At 44.5% G+C, this 22,524-nt stretch overlaps 3 protein-coding genes across 3 annotated transcripts; 2 read left to right on the forward strand and 1 right to left on the reverse strand.

The window, feature by feature from the left end:
* The first annotated feature begins 7,295 nt into the window (after nucleotides 1-7,295).
* LOC136187381 (uncharacterized) lies at nucleotides 7,296-8,585 on the forward strand. The gene has a single exon (XM_065974959.1). It carries the CDS (start codon nucleotides 7,296-7,298, stop codon nucleotides 8,583-8,585), a length of 1,290 nt encoding a protein of 429 aa, XP_065831031.1.
* Nucleotides 8,586-11,723: 3,138 nt separating this feature from the next.
* Nucleotides 11,724-16,375, forward strand: LOC136187382 (uncharacterized). The gene is made up of 16 exons (XM_065974960.1): nucleotides 11,724-11,867; nucleotides 11,927-12,106; nucleotides 12,157-12,249; nucleotides 12,320-12,439; nucleotides 12,602-12,709; nucleotides 12,815-12,901; nucleotides 12,976-13,101; nucleotides 13,159-13,263; nucleotides 13,313-13,422; nucleotides 13,473-13,640; nucleotides 13,737-13,832; nucleotides 13,880-13,996; nucleotides 14,062-14,124; nucleotides 14,181-14,809; nucleotides 14,863-15,057; nucleotides 15,116-16,375. Exons 1-9 carry the CDS (start codon nucleotides 11,724-11,726, stop codon nucleotides 13,382-13,384), a joined length of 1,035 nt encoding a protein of 344 aa, XP_065831032.1. The 3' UTR covers nucleotides 13,385-13,422; nucleotides 13,473-13,640; nucleotides 13,737-13,832; nucleotides 13,880-13,996; nucleotides 14,062-14,124; nucleotides 14,181-14,809; nucleotides 14,863-15,057; nucleotides 15,116-16,375.
* A 494-nt stretch (nucleotides 16,376-16,869) lies between these two features.
* On the reverse strand, nucleotides 16,870-21,856 carry LOC136186946 (ATP-binding cassette sub-family C member 10-like). The gene is made up of 28 exons (XM_065974437.1): nucleotides 21,773-21,856; nucleotides 21,620-21,724; nucleotides 21,449-21,565; nucleotides 21,270-21,395; nucleotides 21,133-21,218; nucleotides 20,935-21,079; nucleotides 20,566-20,874; nucleotides 20,416-20,508; nucleotides 20,319-20,363; nucleotides 20,165-20,269; nucleotides 20,008-20,115; nucleotides 19,848-19,954; nucleotides 19,550-19,797; nucleotides 19,374-19,499; nucleotides 19,108-19,325; nucleotides 18,930-19,052; nucleotides 18,840-18,875; nucleotides 18,610-18,782; nucleotides 18,399-18,559; nucleotides 18,226-18,339; nucleotides 18,007-18,164; nucleotides 17,887-17,948; nucleotides 17,779-17,836; nucleotides 17,593-17,726; nucleotides 17,463-17,541; nucleotides 17,342-17,408; nucleotides 17,189-17,286; nucleotides 16,870-17,136 (listed from the first exon to the last, which is right to left on the reverse strand). The coding sequence occupies exons 3-28, from the start codon at nucleotides 21,551-21,553 to the stop codon at nucleotides 16,888-16,890; spliced, it is 3,333 nt and encodes a 1,110-aa protein (XP_065830509.1). The 5' UTR covers nucleotides 21,554-21,565; nucleotides 21,620-21,724; nucleotides 21,773-21,856; the 3' UTR covers nucleotides 16,870-16,887.
* Between the last annotated feature and the right edge of the window lie 668 nt (nucleotides 21,857-22,524).

The raw sequence follows: 22,524 nt of genomic DNA on the forward strand, positions 1-22,524 counted from the left end.
AAAATTTGCCTGGCTCATATCGGTGTAAGTGCCGTCCTGGCTGGACTAGAGCTGAATCAGATGAGTCAAATTGCACTGATATTGATGAATGTGAAAGACCAGGTCAGTGTCACGAGAGGGCAAATTGTGCCAATACGGATGGCTCGTTCGAGTGCACGTGCCTGAGCTGCTTCACTGGTGGTGGAAAGAATTGTACGGACGTGAATGAATGTAGCAGGAAGGAGGATAACACTTGCCATGATTACGCAACGTTCAGAAATACTATTGGATCGCACCAGTGCGAATGCAACGATAGCTTTACTGGCAACGGGACGCACTGCCTAGGTAGGAACCTTAAGTTTGTCTTACACACTTCCGGAGTTTGATTTCCAGCAACAAAGTTTGGCATCCGTCTTATCGCTTGTCTTGTCTTGCAGATTCGCAGATTTCACAACTCAATCAGTCGTCGGCTCGTTCGTCTTTGTCTTTGTTATCGTCGTTGCTTTCGCTGTCTACGCCCGCTTCAACAGTGGCGAATATCGCTCAGCGGAGTCTCTGAATTCGCTTGCGCCCAAATCCCCGCCCGATCCCTGCAAGAGACCTGATGATTGGGAAATCAATCACGGCGACGTGATGCTGCTGGAGAAGATAGGCGAAGGTCTTTTCGGTGTCGTGCACAAAGCACAGCTCTTGCACAGGCCTTCATCGCAGTAGAAGAGAATGCGATATCGAACTAGTAACAAGTCGTTCGTCGCATGTAAAATGCATAAGGGTAAGAATGCAGGTACCCCAAGCCTTCTCATTCCTTCCTTTTACTCTAAAGGAAAACATCAGCTTGAGGATGAGTTTTTGGAAGAAATCAATCTAATGAAGCGAGTCGGGCAGCATCGACATATCGTCAGCATGGTAGCGTGCATAACAAAAAGCCAGCCGTTGTGCTTGATTGTGGAATACTGCTGTCACGGCGATCTACTTAACTATACCTTGCGAGAGGATACTACAGTGTGTATCGAAGTAAACAGGCATTATCTTACTGGTTTTCTCAGTGGGATAGACGTCGCTCTGTATTGAACAGTGTTGTCGACTCGAAGGCATGTGCTCAAGCTATTCATGGGAAAATGTTGATTTGCTGTGTATAGCCGTCTCCCGATTCTGAATTAAGAAAGAAGGAAGCAGACTGAAGATGAGGAGAAGGAGAAGGAAAGTATTTCAGATAAGGCTGAAGATGTCGACAAGGATAAGAGTGACGATGAAGTTCAAAGTGATGATAATGATGATGAGAGTATCGCGTTGAATTTTGCGACTTCCGATCTCCTGTTGTTTGCCTAGCAAATTGCTTCGGGAATGGTACAAGCAAGCAAGCCTACCATCCCTTTCTTTAGTTGCAGTAACTTTTTACCCGGCAGGGTTATTTGAGTGGAAAGGGTTTGGTTCATCGCGATTTGGCCTGCAGGAACGTGCTCGTCTGCGAGAACACACTACTTAAACTTTCCGACTTCGGGCTGACCAGAGCCGTCTACGAGGACGGCCAGTACATGCAGTCAAAAGACTCCAAGGCGTCTCCCACTGCGATGGATGTCCATCGAAGCTATTACTCACCGTATCTTCACGGAAAACAGCGACAAATAAAGCCAAGATCAGTTTGATGCATATCAACTCGATTTTCTTCTTGTGTTTCAATTTTTAGGTGGTGGTTTGCAGTTGTTCATCTAGATTGCCCTTAAAACTTTTCGAAAGAACTGTGAGTTCTCTGCGTTTTTGGTTCATTAGCGATTCATCAGGGTTATTTTTTCAGATACAAACTGATGTCCGAATGCTGGCGCGCCAATCCTAAAACGCGTCCAGCTTTTACTGTTCTCTCGCAGGCTCTGGAAAAACTTGTTGAAGCAGAAGCTCCCAACTATTACATCAATCTTGATGATGCACCTCCTTTGTACCCTATTGAAGACACGGATATTGAGGACATGGAAACGGAAACGAGGGAGTCGGAATCGGAAGGATCTCGAGGGACTTCGGAGGGTGCCAATACCGGTACGACATCTGATAGGTAATATGTGACAAACTACCATTTACACCGGTATATTAATTGTTACGATGAGTGTCTGCTGCTTGATGTGATGCTTTAGGCTAACTTAGGTAGTTGTTATATGCAGTGTGTCTAGCTGCAATAGCTCTTAGGTTCTTTCACATAGACAAATAATCATTAGCGAGACTCTTAGGTCTTTCATTCAGTTCTAGTTATTTAGGCCGCTGATGCTATTTTAGAAAATCTACTCTAACAGAATTTTTTAGTACAGTCGCTTTGAGTTTCAGTGATCTAGTCATTGTCACACCGTCACGTACAAATCATAGTACCGAACGTTGGTTGTTTGCCCCGTTCTGTATCACTTCATTGCGATTTCAGAATTTAGATTTTGACCGCATCCGGGCCGCTTGGCCTATTTCCGGGACACGATGACAAATTTGCTCAACAACTAATGCTGTTTCACGAGCGCCTTTTTTGTCGGCATTGATCGGATCGGTTGCTGGTCTTTATTGTTTTCTTTGTTTTTTATGTTGCTGGGTATTTGAATTTCCTATTTTTTGTTTTTCTTTTTCTACACGTCATTCTTTCATATACGGGACTCACAATTTCGATCTCCTGAAAAAACGCCGTTTCTCGCGCCAAGCCTTACTTGTTCCTGGACAAATCGAATTGTCGTCGAACCTCTCAAGGTACTCGACCTACCAACAGGCGTCGGTAGTGGCCACGTCGAGGGCTCTCCTACGCGATCCCTTCCCCCCAGTGGGCACTCACCAGCTAAAATTTCTGAACCGTTGATTAAGAATGCAGTCTTGTTTATAATGAACGCTTCCCTGAGCCCTCAGAACGAAAGCTGGTCATTAGCGAGAATCTTGATGTCACTAATCAAGTTATTCTTCTGAGAAGAAGCGTGCTATAATCAGTTTTGTGGCGGTAGCCACCCAGCTACAACTACGATCATGTGCTCTGGTATCTCCTTTAGCACCCTCGCTTCCCAGAACCCTTAGAGAGAATCGGTGGATAAATTAAAATATCAATGACAATGGCTACTTGAGCTGACGTAGGCGAATTGCTAACAACTCCACTCTGGAGAAAAAATGTGGTAATGAAACAGAGAGATTTTTCATTCTTTATGAAACTGTATGTGGCTGCACCCAATCTAATCGCCGTTTATATTTCGGGGAGAAATAACGCTGTGGAGCCCGGTCTCTAGCACTCATGGTAACATCATGAATTGTTGGATCAATAAGGGGAAGGTTGGAGCAAAACGGTTCCTCCCCCTTATCTTCCAATATGCGTCATCCCAAGAAGCGTACAACATTGTTGCATGTCAATTTCCCTAACTGACGCGTCTATGTTTGAACAAGCCTTATTTCAAGACTCCCGAGTACTAAATTGGATCTGGTCTCTCATAGGTGCCAAACGCGAAGCGCATTTGGAAATTGAGTGCCGAGTTGGAAATCATTGCGGTAATATGATCGCAAGAGCTGCGTATGATGCATGCGGTACGTACGGCAGTCAAAGGCCGCGGCGCGGGAGGAGTTCCGGGACTTTACACGTCCCGCGACAGTTTATAATAAATCAGTTTTTTTCATGTATTTATCCTACACTTTACTTCATCTCTCTTAGGTACGAAACGGGGAGGAGCCGTAGAAAGACTGAAAACCGGGTCTCCATCGGTTTTTGCCTGACCTTCTCCGGGACTGCAATTACCTGGTAGGTGAATCATTGTGTGAATCAAACGCATTCCAACCAGGCTTCCATCCGTCGCTCCGACCACTGCGCGGAACTTCCAGCCAACGAACCCGGTGCACTCACGTTTCTCGGGTCCTAGAAAATAAGTATGTGTATATACGTCGTCTTCGAACGAATGAGAACTAAACGGGCCAATCTTAGGTGGGGCTCTTGGCCCACTTCCGCTTCTTCTCACGAATGTCACCGCTTTCGCTTCTCGGCGTCTTTGTCGCTCTTATCGCCGTCGTTTCGCCGTCTCGCGAACACGATTCGCGCTCCAAAATCGAACGCTTCCTCTTGCGACGTCTGTGGAAGTGAGGCAAACGCAATTATATTTTAGGGCTTTTGTAGCAGTGTACTGTAATTGTTCAAAGTCTTCGCTATTTGTCAAGACGAGTAACGAATTGAACGTCGCTAATGGGCCGAACGCGTCCGGTCGAGAATTGTGCGCGTTTCCTACGAGCAGTCCTCTGCAAGGTGAGGGATTGTGCAGAAACGATGAATCATTTTGTGAAGATACTAGTCTTTTAATTATAATGATAAAGCTGAAATTTAAGTAGTTCGAAATAACGCGAGTCACTCCTTTCTTAGGTTCTCGTCTCTCTTAGGTGCCAGAGGCGAGGTCTATTTTGCCGAGTTCTCATCATTGTCACGAGGACTACCTTCGGTTGTATCTGTGACTGGATCTCGTGCAGAAGGTACGGCTGATTTTTTTCCTGCATGTACGCATCAAAGTAGCTGCTCCATCCCCTTGAGATATGAAAAACGTATCTGGAAGCGGCTCTCCCTTTTAGCGCTTTCCTTCATTTCAATTAATTAAACCGTTATGGCAAAAAAGATCTAGCTGAAACTGCAGCTAAAAGGGTCGATCGGGAGAAAGTTCGTCTTGCATGGGTTCTCCTCCTTTAATTGCTTGTGCACAAGTAGAACACAAAGTTTATCCTATATCCCTGATATTTTAGGCAAAAGATTTCTTCCAAATCGAACGCATCGTCTGCATGGTAACGCATGAATTTGGCGACAATTTAACCAATCTAGAGGCTTTCCTTAGACAAGTAGAGCCGTTAGCCGTTAGCCGTTAGCCGTTAGCTTCCAGCTAGACTTCAAGTTGGAGGCAGCCCAAAGGAGGAAGCTGCGTTCACCGTATTTGAGTCGATCAGGGGATTGGCTACTCGCGGATTCCATCTTTGCTGCATATAAAAAACCAATAAATTTTACTAATACTTCTCTAAGCTTCGCAGCAAGTTTGATCATAGATGTAAATGTAATATTAATAATATTTACATCTTTTGTTTGATTAAGGCGGAGAGAGGGGGGCGGCTCCGGATTACTACTACCGGTAGTAGTACAGAAAAAGGCCCTAAAGAAATTGCGTTTAAAAACTATTTTCGAGAACTTTTATAACACCCAATCATTTTGAAACATTCGCATCAGGCGAGATATCACACAGAACGCTTGAAACGGTAAAGTTTCGGTGTGGGGGCGTATTGCCTAGCTCTATATGCAGTTGCGCGCATGCTACAATGCACTCTTTTGTTCCTCCATTCTTTCTCTGCCTTATTGCGATCTTTGGCGTTGGAGAAATACAAGGAAAACCTCTTAACGACAATTGGCTGACGATTTTCAGCGAAGCCTCGCAGTGGAACACAAACTGGCCGCGAGCGAGAGTACTTTACGACACGAGAGAAGGCGTATTCGGCTTTGCTCATCGCGCTTCAACATATCGACGAAACCCGCAGTCATCACAAACCCGCATTCTCTTCGTCGACTTTGACGGCTTCACGTGGATTTACTCGCCAAAAACCGCTTCAAGGACGAGGCTTTCTGCGAGTGATATAAGAGACGACGAACATTCTTCTTTTATGAAGAATTTCAGTCAATTGCTGGAAAATTCGATCCCCAGTCTTTGCGGTACTCGAATCATTGCATTTGCTGGGACTCGCAACGCTTTCCGGGAGAGGAAAGCGTCAAACGAAACGTGGCTGTTTAACGGTGCTAGCGAAAGGTGGACGGCTCTGACATTCACGAGCGAAGTTCCTCCGGCTCGCTTTGGCCACGTAGCGTTCTCGTATTACCGAAACGAAAGCCCGTGCCAGTGCAAAGAGTCTGTCATTGTATTTGGCGGGAAAGACGCCAACAATGAGGTTTTATACGATTTCTGGGAGCTTCAATGCGTGGACGACAGAAACGAAACAAATATGAATTATGAATAGGTCAAATTTACAGTAAATCTGGGACCACTGAAAGAGCACAAATTGAATCGTTTAAATCCTTTCTCAGTCAACAACACACACATCTATTGGCTGATTGATGGCAATCAAAGTGCGTGGACTCTCGACTTGAAAACCGAGCGCTGGTCTTCAGAACTGATTAACATTGATTGCTCTAACTATAAAACGATACCCATGCTTGGAAGTACAAGAATTGCAGACAAATATATGAAAAATGAAGAAACAATAGGAAGAGTATACTTAAGACAACATAAAGCTTTCATTTTCCTGGTAAACAGCACATTGATGGGAGTTTACAGCGTTGAGAAAAATCTACTTCATTACGTAACCGTCAAAATTAACGAAATCACCCTAACAGCTGCTTTTGGAGAAATTATGGTACTGAAAGAGAAACTTGTCTTTTTATCGTTTAAATCGGGGAATGACCCTGGAATAACACTATGGCAATTGCAGTTGAAGCACTTGCTAAAAAATTGCTCAGATTCAACACTGACATTTAATATAATAGCCTATGTTGATAGGTATCCTCGACTGCAGTGGGACGCCAAAAGGATTGGCACTGCAGACAACGTTTGGTATCTAATGCAGGAGAGTCAGAAAAAGGTGCAAATGTGGCGATTGGAACTAGATTCTCTTATGTGGACATTGTACGATCCCGATCAGATGCCAGGAATAAATTCTGGACTAAGTAAAATACCAGGAACGAGCAACGTCACTATTGAGTCTGATGAAGGGTTTCTCACCTTACAAAAATTCTATCACGGAGCTCGGTTTGAAGCCGCATGCTCAGCAACGAGAAGCAATGACGTGGCTTTCTTTGGAAGTCGTCTTGGGTATGATGAACATGGAAAAGACGATCTTTGGATTTACACAGTGAATCTAAGACAATGGTCTAAGATTGAAGCTGATGAAACAGCACCAAAAAAATTGACCTCATATGCGTCACGCCGAACCGAACAAAGCTGCAAGGCACACGTGTAAGTGACACTTGGAACTTTTATCGTGTCCCTTACAAAAGTTTTTCTTGTGATTGGAATACGTATTACACTACACTCGGCAGCGGCAATTTGACATGGCATAGAGCAGCATTGTCGCCAAGACAATCCTGTGATTCAGGACAATCCGACAAGGCAGACGGCCGCTTTGCTTTCACACAAGACGAATCGCACATTTATGTAGCAGACCTGAGCAAAACCAAATGGAAGACTAAATCTAAAAAGCCGCCTTCATTTTCGCATAAATATCTTCTATTTGGGCGCGGAAGTACAATGTATTCTATGAAAACACTGTTTGATAGGAATCCTCCTGCAAGGCTTAGAATCGTAAGTATGGAGAGTCTAAAGTTAACGCAGTGCCAGCCTGGGAAGTACAGTCCTAATTACAGTCTCTATCCGTGTCGCCCATGTCCAAAAAACCAATACAGTGACAAATACGGAGCTACGAACTGTACCGATTGTCCGAGCAATTTTGAAACCAAAGCAATGGAGTCAAATTCCATAAAGAACTGCACCTGTGCGCCTAAAACGTGCATTCACGGAACGTGCGTCATTCAAACTGGCTATACAACCGTCTGCATTTGCAACGCCGGGTTTACTGGAAAAGCGTGCGAAACACCGACAGCGTACCTCATTGGTACTGGAATCTTAGTCGGACTTCTACTCGTCGGTGCATTTTATTATTGCGTGAAGCGCGTGAAAAAGCATCAAAAAGTGGCCGAGTACACAAGAGTCGAACTGGAGATGGCTGAGGAAACGGTAGCCCAGTTGTCTAACATTTGGTCAGTCAACGACGACGAAGTTGAATTCGAGCGTATGATTGGACAAGGATCGTGTGGCGACGTATGGACGGCTCAGTACCGTGATCAACTTGTGGCCATCAAAATTCTTAAGATAAAAGCGGACGATTGCACTGACCAACAACTACAAGAATACAAAGACGAAAGCGACTTGCTCAGATCAATTTTCCACGCCAATATCGTTCGCTTCATCGGTACTGGAAAGACCGTCGACAACAAACCGTTCATTGTCTTAGAGTACATGGAAAGAGGATCAGTGCGAACTGAGTTAGACAGCAATTACTCGAATAAGGCAATGGAATATGCACTCCAAGTCAAATACGCTCTGCATGCGGCAAAGGGAATGCGCCATCTTCATCGAATCAATCGCATGCACCGCGATCTCAAGTGCGATAACCTTCTCATCAACGACAAAGGAACCGTCAAAGTCGCGGATTTGGGTTGTACAAAAATAGCACCGAAGATTACCAGTAGCGATGCAAGTGTTCGAGGATCACGTGCCGCGGGTACATCATTATTCAGAGCTCCTGAGATACTTCGAGGCAAAACGTACAACGCTTCTGTTGACGTTTATAGCTACGGAATTGCATTGTGGGAAATTATGACAGCAAAGTACCCGTATTTCGAAAAATTCGCGCAAGGACTCGCAACGGCCGAAATTCTGGATGAAATAATTCAAAGCGACGTGCGACCAGAATTTCCTGCTACATGCATGGAGTATTTAAAAAAACTGGCCATGTCATGCTGGAATGGGAATCCGGTTTATCGACCCACTTTTGAAGAGATCGTTCCAAAGCTGGAAAAAATCAGGCTGTCAATATAATAAGAAATTGCCAAAATAATTGTGGAGATAGTCAGCTAAAAAATTCTCGTAGAACTGACTTCCTGATGGGTTGAGAGTTTGGTAAGGAGAGTGCGGCAATCTCGTAACGTGGCCTTAGCTTTAATTTTCTCTGTCTATGCGTTGCATGAAATGCTTATACTAAATTGTTGTTTGGCTGTTTTTACTATTACGGTTTAGGTTCTCGAGAGCACATCTCTGCACGCGCAGTCACACGTAGTAGTAGGGGCAGTAGCTACTTAGTCTAATCAGGTAGTGGAGACATGGCATTGGACAGTCGTGAGTTGTACGTGAGCCGTTGAGCGGAACGTTTGTATGTCTGTGTGAAAGGCCTCGAATAAATAGGAGAATTCCGAAGCCGTCCCCCGAGCCGTATTACATTGGTGACAGGAAGGTGATGTGACCTCGCACGCCTGTACGAAGAGATGGAGATTGACGAGAACGCCGACAACGCCGAAGGGAATGCTGCCGCAGCCGCTGCGCGACCGGTCGTCCGCGTCGTCAATCGTGACGCGATGAAGATCGATAAATTCGGAGACGGAAACTTTGACCGCTGGCTAAGGCGGTTTGCGACGGCGTACAGATTGGACGCCGAAGCACGCCGGATGTATTTGGCGACCTTCCTGAAGGACCGTCTTGGGTAGTGTTCGAGCACTGCGGAGAAAGAAGAAATCGAAGGCTACGACGTCGCCGCATTGACGAACACGCGAGAAAAAAGAATGCACGCGCACTTCTGGAGGCGCGAAAGTTCGATCAGGCAAGGGTGAGAAGATGAATACGCGCACGGCCTAGAGTAGTTACTGGAGCCAAAAGGAGCGCGCGATGCCGACGCTCGACCGAGCAACGAGAGAAAATCAGCTTATGCAACGTTTTGTCGCCGGGCTGCCAAGCTCACTGCGACATGAATTAGAAGTGAATCCGACCGCAACGTTCGAAGCGACAATCGAGTTTTGAGGACTTGCGCCTTATGGAAGATCGCTGCAGAGAAGAGGAAGACGCTGCCGCCGGGCGACCGGTATGGGAACGACGACCGCCGCTGCGTGGAAGTCAGCAAGGCGGATTTCGCACCGCAGCCGCCCTGTCAAGAAGCGCTGTGCTAGTGTGGAAAGTGACGGCGCCGATCTGCATGTGAGCGAATTAATGGTACGTCTAGAGTTGTTAGTCAAACAGATCGCGGTGGGCAAAGCCCTGCCGACGCCGACTGCAGCAGAATCGTCAAATACGCGTACGGGCAAGCAGGTTTGCTACCGTTTCGGACAGGCTGGGCAATGCGTCGGAAATTGTTCTGTGAGAGACGGGCGCCGTTGTTATTGCAACGAAGAAGGCCACATTGCGAGGCAATGCCCGAGAGAGAAGCGAGGAATCACTGAGCACAAGGTTTCGGTTGTGAATGTGGAGACGCGACGAGGCCAAGTGAACGGGCCGATTATCGCGTGCACCGTCGTCGATCCGCTTACCGCGCTAGGAAAAATTGGAAAGTTCCATGCCGCCTATCTGATTGATATACCGGCGCGACCGTTTCACTGTGCTCTCGTTCATTTTCCGACAAAAATGCGATTAAACCGGTCACCCCACGAAATACAGTCAGTGCCAGCGGCTGCAAAAGGACAGTTTCCGATTTTCGGCTACTGCGAAATGGTAATGAAATTGGCGAACTGGAAGCGAGACACGAGTTTTGTTTAACGTACCAGCGCTCTTTTGGCTAACCCGATAATTGGACTCGATTTTATGAGGCAGCGCGGTTTATAGATCGACACGGGAAAAGGAGAGCTATGGCGGGATGCCGAGAGAAGAGATATGATAGCAAAAGTGGATGCGCGATCGTAGGATCGAAAGCTTTGCCCGACAACTCGAAACGCTGCAAGAGACTGTGAATGAAGAGTTGCGCGCTAAAAAGGTGCCAATCAAGCAGAGGAGTCGCGCTGATAAAGAATTGAAGGAGATACGTTACCGGCTGGAAGGATCCGGAAAGGAGTCTGATGATCTAGCTAAGGCGGTGAAAGAGGTTTCGCTCCAGTGCAGAAATTGGCAAACTATGTATGATGAAGTCAAAGCCCGAAAGTGTCTCGCGAGTCGAGAGCAAGAGCAAAGAGTAAGTGCAGCGAGCTCCAGGGAGAAATTGAAGACCTGAGGGTGTCGCTTGAGCGGGCCGAACGAGATAGATCAAAACGGGAATCGGCAGCAGCTGGCTATATCACACAAAAGCATGCATCGCTGAAGCGACACGTTCAGGAAGCAGCTGAAAGCCGGGCGAATCGACACGATGAGAATTGCTGTTATGCAGGCCAAGCGAGAACGTGCTACGATGAACGACGAACGATAGAGTGACATTTCGAGCATTCGAAGAGGGCCACGTCGTTTACCTTTACGCCCCCGGGCGTGAGGCGAGGCGAAGCAGAGAGCTATCGCGTCTGTGAAAGGGACCGTTCGTCGTGCAGCGTGTCTACGACGCCGTTCAAGTTGATGCAAAGATACGGCCGATTGGAAGCGGTTTGGCGCAGCGCGTTCAGATGGACCGTTTGATCGAAGCCATGCGATCGCAGTTCGACGACGCTGCAGAGAGCAGAATCACGACGACAACAAGGGGATCCCGTCTCTGAATCCAAAGGCGACGAAGACGAAGGCGACGTCGAGGTGATTTTGGAGCTATAGGAACGAGAAGACGAGCTGACAGATATCAACGAAGGAGGCGAAGATGGCGTTCGGGCATAGATGGTTCGGGCGGTTCGGGCAGAGACTGGTTGCATGGAAACCTCCCTATACGGGACAGCAAAAAGGCGATCATGTATCTAGGGCGGCCCGGTACACTGTCCGATGCCGAATCCACGCTACCGAAATACACAACAGGTATAGAGTCGTATTTAAGCGCGGCCGGCATGGCTTGCGTAGAGTGAGGTCTACTAAAGTTGCTCCTCTCTACGATATGTGGCCACTGAGACTAAACTTGTTCTAGCGGCTTCGCAAGTGCCATTAGAATACCGTGTTTGCGAAGGTGTCGAAGAAGGCTTTGAGTTTGACAATTTGTGGACAAGGAGCGAATCTGTCGAGAACGCGGACGATACAGAAAGTGTTGAATCATTTGTTTTCTCCGATGAATCATATTATGGCGGCGAGCTGACAATGGAGGAAGAAGAGCTGTTTGACGGCGTGAGGGAAGGCAACATAGACGAAGTGAAGAGAATTCTTTCGAGTTCACCAAGCATACGCTTGCAGAAAAGAAAGAATAGATTGAAAATCGACAGTTTTGATGAAAAATTTGTTCTGGTTTTGGATACTGTATATTATTATTGTGTTGATAACTTTAGACGGAGTTTGTCTTTTAGGGGGATTGGTCACCTATCTGTCTTGCTGCATTTAAAAGAAATCTTGAAATAGTGAAATTGCTGATGACTTGCCGTTTCTATAAAATTTGGTGGAAATTAACGCTAAGAATAATTTACTCTGCATCTCAAGTCTTTTCTTCCTTTTACGTTGGCCCTGAACTTTTCTACTACAACCAAACTGTAAGTTATGAGATAAGAAGTTTGATCTGTGAGTCGTTGACTTAATTAAGGTGCTCTCGTTGATGGATGTTGCTTGTGCTCTTGGAGATGAAGAACTTGTTGACGATATTTTGCACTTGAATTTTATGGCAAGAGGATACGAGGTTTTCTAATAAAATTATAATTTATTATTAATGTGTTCTCTTTTCCGTGTTTTTGCATATTTTGTTTTAGCTATTCAGTCCTCTCTGTTGGTGTCTGGCAAACAGACACGAGCGAATTGCCAGGAAACTAGTCAGGAAAAGAGCTGCAAGAATTCGCCCTACTCCCAAAAACATACGTGACGACGACTTGGTAATTTAGTAATTGTTATGTTCATCATCAAGCAATCGCTTGTGAAACAGCTACATCAACGCAACAAATTGCATGCCCAAAAGTGTGTCTTGTCAAGCACTTGACATTTGATAGACTGTGATTGCTTAATATCGACGAGCTGGCTTTGGATGTTTGTTTTAGAGACTGTGCTTTCGAGCTGCTTGCTTGGGAGGAATGAAAATGATCGAGCTCTACTTTGACATCTTTGGCGAACTCATTATTGGTAGATTTTGGCTATGTCCTGAAGGCGTGCGTTTCATGATGACATCTTGTTTCAGGATTCTTTGTGGAGGATGTTTCTGCAAAGAATCCTGAAAAACTGACCAACAGCTAAGTATTTGGCGTTCTGTCTAGATTTCCTTTGCTGCATTTGGTGTGCATCGTGACGTAATACAGTTTCTGATTAAATTTGAATTTGAACAAAATTTTTCAATGCTAGAGGTATAGAATTTGCGTTTTTACACGCAAATTACAGCTACTGATTTGGATTTTGATAATTTACTTATTTTTGCTAGTATGGTAGAACTGTCCTACCGTATTTGTGTTCCTCTAATCGGAAAACCGAGGCGGAGAGAATTTGTTTGCTGAAGTATATTCTTCAAACTGCCGAAGGACACATCTTTCTTGATGGCAAGAACGAAGTAAGATGTTCTGTATCTGTACTTTCAGCATTTGTTAATAAATTATTTGAATTCTAGCATCATGTTATACCTCCTCCTTTGTATCTTGCTTTTCTTCATACGAACATGGAATTGGCAAAAGTTCTCGTTGACATGAAAGCACAAACTAAGTTTGATGGAGAAGTAACTTTGTTCATTAGTATATTTCACGTTAATAGAAAATGTGTTTTAGTCTGCGAAATTTGTTGTTGCGAAGGCATGGATATGCAATATGTTTGTGTTGCACGTGAAATGGCGAAGCTAGGACTCGTTTTTCAGCAATTACCTTCTAACATAGCTGACGTACAAAGATCATCGCTAAATAGTCAAATTTGATATCTCATGTCTTTCAGGAAGCGGGTAATGCGCATGTAGATCAATCCGTCTTTGACTCTTTTGTTACGGAAAAAGTTATTCGGCCTGAGACGTCTTACAGTTTACAATGGGCGTGTTACTGGGGCTCTGAAAAACCAATAAAAGTCTTGTTTGAGGGAGGAGCAAGCGTTGAAGAACGTAATGAGGTATATAAGACAAGCCTGTTGCTACTAGTACATTGTAGTACACTAAACAAAGTTTGCTGGCATGACGGCGTTTCCTTCTCTCTTTAAACATTTTAGGAAGGAAAGACACCCGCCTTTTTCTGCTTGAATTACTTGTCGAATCTCCGGTTTCTATTTGATCATTGCCGGGCAAGTATTGAAGCCGTTGATGAGGTAAAACAGTACATTAGTTAATGTTTCATTACTGTTGATTTTCCTAGAATGGAGATTCTTTGCTACACAATTATGTGCTCGTACATTACCTGTATGGTTTTCAATGTCTAAATCAAATAAAGTATTTGGTTGAGCGCGGTCTCTCAGTTACGCAAACCAACGCGGTGAAGTCAAACTCGTTGTTTCTTCAATTAATCATTGACTCGTTAATGACGTCTTCTTTTCGCAGCGAGGTGAAATGCCTTACGATGTGGGAGTAGGTGAATCAAGTGTTTTTCTCTATTCTGAATACGTATAGCCCTTAATTTATAACATTAACTAAAATCATTTTAGTCTTTATTTATGTAGATTAAGACCCGTTATACGCTCTCCTTGACAAGGAACATATCAAGCCAGCCTGGGTTCAATTCAGCTTTGTTGGCACACCTAAAGCGGGCAAAACAACGCTTGCTAATGCTCTCCGCCTCAAATTGAAAATCGTAAATTCGGACGAGAGAACGGCGGCCGTCGAAGTTCACAATACGAATGTTCCCGGAGTCGGATTGTCGTCTCTTTGGGATTTCGGGGGACATATTTCTTTCCGAGTTGCCCATGAAATATTTTTCAACTATTCGCTTTCTGCCTTTATTCTTGTCATCGACGTGTGCCATGAAAACGGCGGGAATAAAACGAGGGAAGAAGTTTTCGAAGAGGCCGTCGCATCTTTGGCATTCGTAAAATCTGCTCGTAAAATCATTGCAATGAAATCGGGTAAGGTGACTCTGATCACCGTCGGCAACAAACGAACGGGCGACGACGAAGACAGCGATTTAACACCTCGTTCAGAATTCAAATGGGCCATCGAGGACGCGGTTGATGCATTTCGCGGCGTCTTTCTTAGCGCTGCCGTTGTAGAACTTGACTGCAATAAGCCGAGTTCCAATGCTATGACCGACTTTCGCCGTCAAATAAGAGAAATTCGAGACAACTGCGTCAAGGTTTGGCTAAGCCACACGACCTTTAGTCAATTATGAATTTTACCTTCTTCTAGACTGCTGATCTAGTTCCCAAAGTGTGCGAGCATCTGAAATACCTTATTTTTACCAAGTTGAATAAGACGCCTGTCTCAACTCGGCTTCTGAGCGAAGAAGACTTTGGAAAATTGCTCACAGACATTCTCAAACGCTCGCTTCCAGCTGAAGTGTCTGTTGCAAGACTTGCCTCGTATTTGCACGACACCGGTTCTGTAAGTTTCAAAAGACTCTACCTGTTGTATCGCAATTAGAAAAACTGTTTTTTATCAGATTGTCTATTTTCCCCATCTCGAACGGGTCTGTCTTCGTCCGTCGATACTAGTCACCAATATGATTGGTCCTCTTCTTTCTTCTCCCAAAGTCTTTCCTATAAGCGCTGTCACTACTGCATCAGGCAAAGCCACGAAAGCCCAAATGGAGAAAGCGCTGAATCGTTTCAAAGAAAAGCAAGAATCAGAAGGAAACGTCACGGGCACGTTCAGCATAAGCGAAGCTATCGAAGCCATGCTTGATCTTGGCCTTTGCTGCCAAATTCAAGGAGAAGAGAACGTCTACTACATTCCATCTCTAATTGAGGAGGTGAAACCGAGAGGAGTCTGGAAAAAAATTCCCGATTTGACATTCTATCCAGGCCGTCGATATGTGGTTAGCAACGAGACAACAGACATCGTTCCTCCACCGGTCTTTGCGTTGCTGCAAAGTCGGTGTTCTGTTTTATCAGGCTATCGCATTTTGCTGTGGAAAAATGGCTTGAAATTGCAGTCAGATGGTGGCCCTGATGCTGCAGAGTGTCTCATTGAGATGACCAGCGCAAGGAGATGGATTGACGTAGTTGTTCGTTGCCGCGAAGAAGATGAAAGAGCGGCCGAAAGAACACTTGAGACACTCAAAGTAGTCATTGAAGCTGTCCGCGACGAAAGATCTCCTGGTACTCCGATGGAGTGGTGCTATCTCTCCACTAAAGATCTGCAAGACCATAATCAAGACGTTGCTGTCTACAAATTCAATACAGCAATTGAAAAGCAACGCCGCGACGAGCGTATCAGAGCTGAGCGTATATATATCAGAGCTGAGCATAGCAGAGGCGGTAGCTTTCCCATGTGTCAAGTAAAAGATCTGCTGTTTCCTGTTTGGCGAGGAGACGATGAGAATGCTCGCTTTCCAGATGCTAAAGAGAAAGTGACCAAATTGCTTATGAGAGCCGTCGCATCGGCTGGTCGAGCTGAGTGGGAGAGCATCTGCTGTGAGTTGTTAGACACGTGCGACTTGAAGGATATCAAACGAGCGAGTGATCAGAGTAGGGTGTGCTTGCAAATGGCTCTTGAATTGTGGGTGAGCCGGCGCGGCGAACGTGCAACCGTCGGCCGCCTCATGAAGGCATGCGAAAGATCGAAGATTGCTAGGAGATGCATTGAAAAGGAGTATGAAGACTTATTAGATTGAATTACTGGAATTTTTTATGAGACTGCGGTTAGTCGTTTTAGTTTTTTAATGGAGTGAAAGACAGACTTAGACTCGTCATTTTTCTATTGTTCTTCACTTTTGCATTGACAATTCTGTTTCGTTTTCAAGGAAAAATTCTGGCGTCAACCGAAGCATTGAGAAAGCTGAGATCTTCTTTTTATATAGTTCAAAATTTTTTTGATGAGAGCGCAGGTGCTTTGCCAAGTCACGTGATTGATGCGAGTCAGTCAGAACTCAGAAGCTTCTTCTCGCAGGCGGGATGCTACAGTATTAGGAAGCGTTTCGATCGGACATAACATATGTGATTCGAAAGATAGCTGGAAGCGCGCCACGCCTATCGCGGAGGGCCTGGCACCGCGAGGCGATGTAAAGAAACCCCGAAAGCGAGAAGAACCCCTAGGTGCGCATAGAAAATAGTCTTCAGGAGTTGCACTGTGCACCCGTATAACGAGCATTACTTGAGTAGACATCTCCCTAAGTTCACGGTTGACGTTGACGGATAGGATATAGCGCACGCGAGCGCGCTAATTTGTTACATCAGATACAATTGATTCTAATTAATATATCAGTTGTTTGCCTTAGATCTCTGAGCTGTTTACCAATTGAGAAAATAAAGAGTTGGGATCACTAAGTAGCAGATCGGGTTTAGCAAATTCGGCCACCTGACCACGATCCATAACCAAAACACGATCGCTATCCAATATTGTCTCAATTCTGTGTGCAATAGTAAGGACCGTGCTGTAGGCAAATTCCTGACGAATTGCCTGCTGTAGCCAGCTATCAGTCTGCTTATCTACGCTTGCCGTGGCTTCATCGATGCACAGAACCTAGTGAGAAGAATACAAAATTTAAATTAAAATAATTGAATAGAGAGCAGACTTTGGTTTGCGTCAGCATGGCTCGTGCAAGACAGAGAAGTTGACGTTCACCGACAGAAAATTGCCTCCCCCTTTCACCAATGTTAACATCCAATCCACCTACGCATAGATGAACTTTACGTCTCAAAACCAAACCTGAAGAGCCCAAATAAACCTAATGCATCAACAGCATCTAAAAGATGACATTTTGCAAGAACGAAACGCAGTTCAGCATCGCTGGCCTTAATAAAATAAACGATAAATATAGAAAATTTCAATTTTTCTATTATACAAACTGTGCTAGAAGGATCCAAATTTTGCTTAATAGTGCCACTGAATAGAAATGGATCTTGAGGAATAACTGCCAATCTTGACCTAGACATAGGCGAATAAACAAAAGGTCTTTGTAGAAAGAGCGTCAGATGCCTTAGGCTTTGTTGCAATATGCTCGACACGTCGATTCCGTCGATCAGGATTTCTCCGCTTGAAATCTCGGTCATTTGAAAAAGGCAAGAAAATAAGCTCGACTTGCCGGCTCCCGTTCTGCCAACAATTCCCACCTACAATCAAAGAATCACTGAAAAACATGTACAAGTCATCATGCTTCAGCACTTTTTCGTAGGGCCTCGTCTGAAACGTCAGCTCATTAAGAGCAGGCGGCAAACCTTCCCTAAAGGAACATCAAAGAAGACCGCGATAGTTAATCAATGTAAAACCAACCTGTAAATCAACGTGACTTTCTTAAACGTAACTATGCCGTGACTGGGCCAGCCAGGCAGAGCCTAAATAAAACACGTAGGTCCTTACAGTAACAGCTAGTACTATTCAACTTCCGCGTACATTCGTCATTCTTTCAGGTTCTTTAGGAAGACCGCTGATATATTGCTCGGCTCTTTCGACGCTCAACATCAGCTTTTCGGTCTCCGTAAACGATGTCACCACTCCAGATAACAAGGCCGTCACGGAGAGCGCGTAGGACAAAGCCAAACCGACTAAACCTTAAAAAATAGATTGACATGCAGCAACTCGCTCAACATTTTTGGATGGAAATCTTTTTACCTGGATTCACGGTTCCATACTGATGCTCAAGCACGGCAATAAATGCCACAGCGCCAACCATTGTCACTCCAAGCATTTGAAGTCGAATGCTCAGCCATTGACTGGCTGCATACTCTGAACGCATAGACTATAACGGAACTGCTTCTATTTTAAAATAATTTTTTTGTGTGCACCTCCAAAATTCGCTCTTTGATTGATGTCTAATTTTTCTTCGTTTTCTTTTGCAAATCGTTCCGTTTGCCGATATGCTCGTATCGACTCCAAACCTGTGAGACTCTCAGAGAAGTGAGCGTAGATTGGAGAGCGAGTGACCGACGACAATCGCTTCAATTCTCTATATTGGAAAAAAATTGTAAAATAATTGTTTGTAGCGACAAGGCTAACCGAGATGTTCTACGATAATAACGCTGAATGAAATAGTAGATAATTCCGAGGGGAAGGAGAGAAAGAGAAAGCCAGGGAAGACCGTAGCAAGTGATTGCTATGGCGCCAAGTACGCCAAATAATTGAGCAAGGAGAATGTTAAGGATAAAAGGAAGCGAGTCGTCAATAGCGTACTGAAACGGAAAGAAATAGCATAATAAATGGTTTCTTGGACTGATAAACAAACGTACGACGTCAGAAGAAAATCTATTGATAATCCTTCCGATCTAAGCACGTGCATTTGCTATTGACATACGATTCTGATTCTCAAAACGACTTACTGGAGTTATGTCGAAGAAGGCGACCGGAGCGTAAAGAATCTTCAGAAGAAGTTGTCGATGAATGGAAGTGGCAGCACATATTCCCCCATAGGCGTACAAAAAGGCTCTGAACAGCGTGAAAATCTAACAGGGAGAAAAAAGCATAAGCATAAAGACCAATTGCCACCGTGTCACTAACAGAATTGGCACCGGACAATGCTCCGTAAATGCCTAAATAAAACGTGAGTGTTCTTTCCGTTTCGTTGGCGTTTCCAGTGCCAATTGACGGCCTATTTGAATACCACCAGGAGGAATTCGAGACCACGAGCAAGTCCACGCTGTAAAGAGACGAATTGCTAGCGCAACTCGTTGCCGTCACCCAATAAGATAACCACCAATCATTGACATTTCGGGACGCTTGGAGAAAACGGTCTCACATTCGACATAGAAAATCTTATTCATTACCTTGCATGAGAAACATAGAAATCAGAATAGCTATCGCTAAACAATTTCCAATGGCCAGCCAGTATGATTTGTATACGTGAAAGGCGACGGCTCCGACTTCCTTCTCTTCCTCTTTTACTAAAATCCCTGGCCCAAAATTATTAAAAAAAAGATAATTTTCTTATAATATGGTGTACCTTTCTCGTGTCGAATCTCTTCGTCTTCGCCGTCTTTTTGAGAGTGAACCTTCGTCACATTGTCTTTGGCCTTATCTTCATACAGTCTCGAGCCGCTCTCGTCAACTTGGGCCGTCTTTGCTGGGCGAAATCCCACCTGCTCTGACAGCACTTCTTCCGGACGACCAGCCATAGCGATTCGCCCTTTTTCGATTGCTATGACCACATCGGCTGCAGACAAAAATTGCGTATGATGGGTGCATAATAACCTGAGAAAAAACTGTCACTACGCTATTTAAACCTAAGGCTAGTCATCTACCGCGTTTTGCCTCTCAACAACCCAAGTATGCACTGGTTAAACAAATGGGCTCCAACGTTTGCATCGACAGCTGCAAGAGGATCATCCAGTAAATAAATGCTCTTGTCCTATTCGGTAATACATTAGCTCTACTGGTACCGCAACAACAAAAATTCTCAACCTGATAAACAGCTCTTGCTAAAGCAACCCTGGCTTTTTGACCTCCACTTAGAGTAACTCCATTCTCTCCGACTTCTGTTAGATCTCCAGCGGGCAAAATGGCCAAGTCCTGAGACCGTAACTACTAAATCCTAATGGTACAATTCACTGCTTCCTACCTCTTGAAGTGCACAGCCTTCTATAACCCTCGAATACTTTTCTTCGTCAAAAGCCATTCCAAATAATATGTTATCTCGGACAGTAGCATGTTGAATCCAGGCTTCCTAAAAAAATTTCCTCAAGCACAGATTCAATTTTCATTGTGTTTCTTGCCTGTGCAGCATAAGCAAATCCCTCTGGCAAGTTGTTAACAAATATCTAAAATCTTCCAATAATATTCACGGTCTCAATTGAAATGGCGCAAACTCGCCTTTCCATTCGTTTTTCTCATTTCGCCAATAATAGCAGCTAAAAGAGAACTTTTTCCCGCTCCTACACGCCCACAGATTCCAATCAATTGACCCTGTCAAAAAAAGAAATGAAGTCAAAAAGCAAAAACCGACATCAAACTCTCTCTAACAGGTTGTATAGTCAAACTGATGTCTTTTAGTGCAGCTTGCGTTTTCTTCCCTCTTTCGAGTTGCTGCCAAGAAAACCGTCCCAAGGAAATGTCGATGGCCGGGTCGTCGCTTTCGGGGGTCAGGCTATCAAGTGGAAATAAGCGAAGGGGTTCGTCGCAGTAGTACGCTGCCAAGTTCAAGTCATGCAACCACATAAACTCTTGGACGCGCTTCAATGAAACCCAAGCCTCCACAAGACCGTTGATGACCCAGGGAAAGGCATTCAGCGGACTGATGAGCATATTGAACAAAGCTACGCTAGTGAAAACCTAAAAATCGAGATTTTAGATTGTCTTAGAGCCCCGAACTGATTAATTAATTTTTCTTGCCCTAGCTGCAGTAAGTTGCCCTTTGTAAACGAGCGAAAACGTCAGGAATGTGAGTATGGACATGAGAACGGGTGTTGTTGCCCAGAAATAGACGCACAGTGCGTCCAAATATTTCTGTCCTTTGAGACTTTTCAATTCCAGATCTCTGCGAAAAAAAATTACGCTCAACGACTAAAAATGATTCATATACGTAAATACCTAAGCGACAATATTTTCGCCTTGAAACATTTTTCCCACGCATAGTACTTGATAACGCGAATTCCAGCAAGAAGTTCGCTCATAACCTTATCAAGAAAAAATAGAATAATAAATCTGTGTGAAACGTGATGACTTGCCTTCACTCTAGCGTCTTTTTGACTCATCATTTCCTTACTTAAGTGACCAATTTTAACTGCTACCCATCGGTTGACGGGAATTAGAAGAAGAGCCAGACCAAGGCCAGTCAAAAACGCCAAATGAACCTACAAGCGCTCGTAGTCGTCGTTTTTTCGAGAGCATAGCTGTCTCACGCTACCTGCTGATGCAGGAGATAAAGCGCAATTGCAACTTGAAAAGGTAGACTCCAGAATTGATGAAAACTTTGACAAATATTAACAATTCGGTCCGTATCGGTGCTCATGAAATTAACGATCTTCATTAGTAAGTTAAAAAGCAGTCAAACGAATTCTTCAATAAAAAAACTGACCTCGCCAGTGCTAAACTTCTGCAATCGCACAATATTGACTGAGAGCGCTTTTTGGTATATAGAAGTAATTACAGCTCCCTTCACCTGCACACTTACCCTGTTCACCTGCACAAAGAAACGATCAAATCTTAGACAAGAAATTTCGTGAACTACCAAATAGGTAAACTGAGCTTGCAAAATCGACGATAGAAACGTCGCTAATACTAAACCCAAAGCGTAGTAATATCCTTCGGAAGAGCGCTTCAATAGAATAAATTAAAATAGAGCATTCGGTGACTTTCTACAGACCTTCTTCTCTTTGATCAGTTTCACGAGTTCATTCAAAAGAAACGGACCGGCAAACGCAAGCAGATCGGCAAACAGTTTCAGCAGTCCAAGTGAATAATAAGACCAGCCGAACGTCCGATTCAAAGCAGTCAACAAAGTTCGTCTCCTCGTTTTCGACTGTCTCCCATTTCTCACTTCTTCGCCTTTCTTTGCATCGGAGAACAGATTAGGCGAAGAAGCAAAGTCAATAGCACTGCTCGAACGCGATTGGCTGACAGACTTCGACTTCAATTCATACAAATCGTCTATTTCCTTCTCCTCCTCTGCTTCGTCTCCATCCTCGACCAAGGAGTTCTCTTTGGTCACTCGACGCAACTGCTCCCCAAATCGAGTCCGTATCGAAGACGTTTTCACGTCGCTTGGCAGCGACATGAGTTTCTCGGGTCGATCCAAATTTCCATTTGAACCGTCCGCCATAAGACTTCCCACCCAGCAAAAGAATAATCGAGAAAAAAGACTGGCATTCTCCTCGGGATTTCTCTCCTCTTCGTGCATTGGATCAAGCTGTCTTAGCAAAGGTCTTCTCATCTCTTCACCACTTTCCTGAATGTGTAGAATACAGCGTTTTCGTTTAAAAG

Source organism: Oscarella lobularis, chromosome 5 (genome assembly GCF_947507565.1).
Source record: "Oscarella lobularis chromosome 5, ooOscLobu1.1, whole genome shotgun sequence".
Taxonomy (NCBI): Eukaryota; Metazoa; Porifera; class Homoscleromorpha; order Homosclerophorida; family Oscarellidae; genus Oscarella; species Oscarella lobularis.

Coding starts and splice junctions, on each gene's coding strand:
- LOC136187381 (XM_065974959.1), top strand. CDS start 7,296: ATGGAGAGTCTAAAGTTAACGCAGTGCCAGCCTGGGAAGTACAGTCCT.
- LOC136187382 (XM_065974960.1), top strand. CDS start 11,724: ATGGAGGAAGAAGAGCTGTTTGACGGCGTGAGGGAAGGCAACATAGAC. Junction 12,440..12,601: donor ACATACGTGACGACGACTTG/GTAATTTAGTAA, acceptor TGTTTGTTTTAG/AGACTGTGCTTTCGAGCTGC. Junction 12,902..12,975: donor AAAATTTTTCAATGCTAGAG/GTATAGAATTTG, acceptor TATTTTTGCTAG/TATGGTAGAACTGTCCTACC.
- LOC136186946 (XM_065974437.1), bottom strand. CDS start 21,553: ATGAGCACCGATACGGACCGAATTGTTAATATTTGTCAAAGTTTTCAT. Junction 18,783..18,839: donor ATAGATTTTCTTCTGACGTC/GTACGTTTGTTT, acceptor TTTCCGTTTCAG/TACGCTATTGACGACTCGCT. Junction 18,340..18,398: donor TCAAAGAGCGAATTTTGGAG/GTGCACACAAAA, acceptor CTATGCGTTCAG/AGTATGCAGCCAGTCAATGG.